Here is a 4501-nt window from a genome sequence, read left to right on the forward strand (position 1 = left end):
CTGGGGAGGAGAGGACCAGGGCTAGGAGGGGCAGAGACCTCTGCTCACTGAATCCTGGGAAGGTGATGGGCAGGGACCAGGCTGAGAGGGACTGGAGTTCTGGAGCTGAAGAGAAACTGATGGTGGTGGGCTTGTCCGGGGGTGGGGGGTTGGGAGGGAGAGTCCTGCCGCTGACCGTGGTGGGCTTTCTCCCTGGGGAGCAGTAGGTGAGGTGTCCTGAGGAGGGGACAAAGAAGAGGGAGTGCAGTCCCCAGGGGGAGGGGGAGGTGGAGAAGTGACTGGAGGGTTGCAGACTTGGAGGCCGGTCTGGGCTGAAGGAATCTGTCTGCAGAGCATGGGTAGGGCTCAGGGAGCTAGGAGTTCCTGGGATGGGGTGGAGGAGGGAAAGAAGCCCAGAAAGAAGGCGGAGGCCGTCCCCACCTTTGGGGATGGGGAGGAGTGAATGGGAAGAAGCCTGAGGTTCCCCATTGGAAAGGATTCTGGCGGCCTGCGTGGTGGCTCACACCTGAAGTCCCAGCTACTCAGGAGACTGAGGGGGAAGGATCTCTTGAGCCCAGCAGTTTGAGGCTACAGTGAGCTATAGTTGTGCCACACAGCTCTCCAACCTGTGTGACAGAGCAAGACCTTATTTTTTAAAAAAAGAGGATTTGGGAGACATCAAAGACATAGAAAAGGGGGTAGAGTCTTGAAAAGAGATGGGGCAAGGTCCCCAGCAGCTCTGCTCCAGAATTCGAAGATCTGCAGTGATTGAAAGGAGTGGCTGGATATTTGGGGGGACGGGGCACTGAGGAATTATGGGAGACTAAAAGTGGTCCGGGGTTTCCCAGAATCAGAGATTAGGGCTGGGCAGGAAGTAAAGGGATGTGGACTGGAGAATGTGTTGGGGGAGGGAGTACAGAGGTGCCTAGGAACCATGGCGCAAAAAGAGAACTGAGCCTTCCAAGTGGCCGAGTGACCATTTCTGCGGGGGCAAGTTCCTGGTACAGGATACAGAAGCAAGACTAGGCAGCTGATCCTGTGACGAGGCCACGATGGAGACCCCTTGGCTGGAAGAGGCTGCAGCCTGCCCCATGGTACCCACCCCCTTCTGCCTCCCTGAAAGACGGTGGCGCACAGTGAGACTCAACACCCGTTAAGGCCAAGAGATTTAATGGGTTGAACGCGGTGGCTACGGGACCTGTGGGTCAGACTGTAGCGCCGAGGCAAGGGTGCTTCAGCCTTTATGGGGGCTTAGGGCGACCTGTCAGTGGATTATTGGTCGGCTGGCAGAGCTCCATCCAGGTTGGTGGGTTTTTCGCGGGCACGGGGAAAAGGTGAGCCGGACTGTGGAAGAAGAATGTTTCAGACGCCCCCTTTGTTTGTCGGGTGGCCATTTTAGGCAGGGGTCGGGTTTAGGCCTCTTTCCAGGAAAGGGAGGGGATGTGGATCTACTTGTGGCTGGGGGGGGCCCTTCATTCCCACCTCTTTGGTTATACGGGAGAGGGGCAGCGTTTGTCCGGCTACTTCCTGCTGACAGTGGGCGTCAGTGGGTGAGGTGGGTGGTGGTCTGCTTCCACATCATCACAAAGGGGCAGGCAAGCACAGGTACTGATGATGTCAGTTGATGGAGGGCAGGCAGATGGGTGGGTTAGTCACATGATTGCTGCCATGGTGGGGCTTAGCAGTGTCAGTAGTTCCCAGAGGGCTGATTAGGTTAACCTGAGGGGAATTTCCTTTAAGAGACTTGTTAGACATTTGCAGTTCACAAATTCCTTGACCAAAGAAGTGGGGCGGTCATTTGGGTTGTCCTGATCTTGTATCTGAAGATTTGCCTAGGGAGGATGGGATAGGCTGCTGTTTGTCCTTCAGCAGAATGTCTGAATGCTTGCTAATCGCTACACTGAGGCCAAAAGACTAGGAATAAGCTAAGTTTCTTCTAGGTTTCTATAGGTACCTTTCATTCCCTGTCCCCAGCTAAGTAAGAAGTACGGACCCGTGTTCACCGTGTACCTGGGACCCTGGCGGCGTGTGGTGGTCCTGGTTGGGCACAAGGCTGTGCGGGAGGCCTTGGGAGGTCAGGCTGAGGAGTTCAGCGGGCGGGGAACCTTGGCGATGCTGGACCGGACTTTTGATGGCCACGGTGAGTCATGAGGGGCGGTGGGGGCTGTAGGGCTCTGCACTCACAGCCTGTTAACACTTGCTGGCATGGGACCTTTGCACAGGGCTGTGTGCCTCAGTTTCCTTACGTACAGCGGGGTGATAATAGTGCCTATCACAAAGGGTTGCACTAAGACCCGAATGAGGACAGGGCCTTGCACAAAATGAGACTCACAGATCACCTAGTATCAGTGACAGCCATCACAATTGTTATCCATGATGCTCAGGAAGAGTGGACCAGCTTCCAAGGCTCTGGGAATTGGTGGGCAAGTGTTCAAAACGGAGAAACCAGCCTCTGCAGGGTGCTGCCAAGAACACTGCAGTGACTAAGACAGCCCCAGTCCTCCCCCAGAGAGCCTAGGCCAGTGGGGAGATAGACCCGTCATCAAATGGTGACAGCCTAGAGTGGTCAGGGCCAGGATGGGAAAGATGGAGAAAGTCTGGGGGAGGCCCAGGTGGAAGGGTTGGGCTGGGATTCTCAGGCCCAGGTGGAGGAGTTGGGCCAGGAAGCAGAGATCCAGGCAAAGAGGTCAGGGACAGAATGAGGGAAAGCTAGGTGGAAGTAATAGGGCTTAGATGGGGAGGCCGAGGTGGAAAGATTGGGCCAGGATTGTGAGATCCAGGTAGAACGATTGGGGCGCAAATGAGGAGGCTCAGGTGACAGGGTTAGGCCAGGAAACAGAGGCCCAGGTGAAGGGATTGGGGCTGGAATGAAAGCTCTGGGACTGTAGGAATCTGGAGGAGGTGCCTGACCCAGCCTGTTTGTTGAGGAATATCCAGAAAGTCTTTCTGGAAGAGAGGATGCCTGAGCTGAGACTCATAAGATGAGCGGGAAGGGTATTCCAGACAGAAAGTCCAGCTCATAGAAAAGCATGGAGGTGAGAGAAGAAGCATTCATCCATTCATTGGATACATTTTCACTATGCCTCGCCTTGTACTAGGTACCAGGGACACAAAGGTGACCAAGACAATATGATATCCTCATTTATTGTGGAAGAGGCAGGCTTGTCATAAGACAGTGGAAGGAGGGAATAGAATTCTAAAACAAGAGGTACAGCTTTGAAAGCAAGCCATGGGGCATCTGGGACCTGTATAGAGATGGGGAGGGAGTCGGGGAAGGATTCATCAGAGGTCAGGCTGAGAAGTTAAGTGGGTGGGGAACCTTGACGATGCTGGACCGAACTTTTGACAGCCATGGTGAGTCATGAGGGGAGGTGGGGGCTGCAAGGCCCTGCACTCAGAGTCTGATACCACTTCACCTGGGAGGTGAAGCATGACCTAGATGAAGCCTTCAAATGTCACCAGGGGAGGTGACATTTGAGCTGAGACATGAAAGATAAGTGGAATTAGTTCACCAAGGATGGAGTGGGGGGTAAGAGTGATGCAGACAGGCCGGGCTCGGTGGCTCAGCCTGTAATTCCAGCACTTTGGGAGGCTGAAGTGAGTGGATTGCCTGAGCCTGCGGGTTCGAGACCAGCCCAGGCAACTAGGTGAGACCTTGACTCTACAATTTAAAAAAAAAAAAATTAGCTGGACATGGTACCATGTGCCTGTAATTCCATCTACTTGGGAGGCAGAGGCGGAAGGATCACTGGAGCCCAGCAGGTCGATGCTGGAGTGGCCATGAACATGCCACTGCACTCCAGCCTGGGCCACAGAGTGAGACTCCAATTCTCAAAAAAAAACCCAAAAACTGATGCAGACAGAGGGAACAGCAGGGGCAAAGGCCTGAAGAAATTCTGACACCTGTGGGGATGTGAGAGGAGACTGGTGCAGTTGTTGTGGGATGAGTAATAAAACTGAGAAGTCAGCAGGAGCCTTGGTCACGCTGGGCCTGTGAGTCACACCAGAGTGTTGGGGCTTTTGGTTTTCCTGGGAATAGTAGATTTTAGTCAGTAAAGACCTATAGTCAGCGTTAGAAAGATCTAATTGCTTGTGGAGGGAGCAAAACGGAGGGCTGGAAGCCTAGGGAAGGGACTGGGCTGGACCAGAGCTGGGGTCGTGGGTGGCAAGGAGGGGTGATGGAGAGACCTCAGGGCAAACCAAGGGGACAGGGATTGTGTGGTGGGTGAGACAGTCAAAGGAGAGATGCTGAGGCCAGTTTGGGACACGGTGGGGGAAGGATACAGGAAACAACCAGGAGAAAGTGTCCAGGAAGCCACTGCAGGCCAGTATTCAACAGACAGGGCCTGTCTGGGGCAGGTGTCTTGGATATAGGAAGAAACAGTGCAGTTCCCTCTTCCTTCCTCTCTGTTCAACCTCCAAACTGCATGGGGCACGGGACTCAATGGTACTCCATAAATGTTGGAATGGCCGGGCTCGGTGGCTCAGCCTGTAATCCCGTGCCTTTGGGAGGCTGAGGTGA

General features: G+C 54.3%; 1 protein-coding gene across 1 annotated transcript in view; it reads left to right on the top strand.

Moving 5' to 3' along the window:
• Positions 1-1031: 1031 nt before the first annotated feature.
• LOC103249346 (cytochrome P450 2S1) overlaps positions 1032-4501 on the top strand; it is a 15188-nt gene continuing 11718 nt past the window's right edge. The window contains exons 1-2 of the mRNA XM_021707517.1: positions 1032-1073; positions 1954-2119. Of these exons, the coding sequence (XP_021563192.1) occupies positions 1032-1073; positions 1954-2119 (208 nt within the window). The remainder of the gene's footprint in view (positions 1074-1953; positions 2120-4501) is intronic.

Source organism: Carlito syrichta, unplaced genomic scaffold (assembly GCF_000164805.1).
Source record: "Carlito syrichta isolate Samal-C Ts95f unplaced genomic scaffold, Tarsius_syrichta-2.0.1 Scaffold119893, whole genome shotgun sequence".
NCBI classification, from domain to species: Eukaryota; Metazoa; Chordata; class Mammalia; order Primates; family Tarsiidae; genus Carlito; species Carlito syrichta.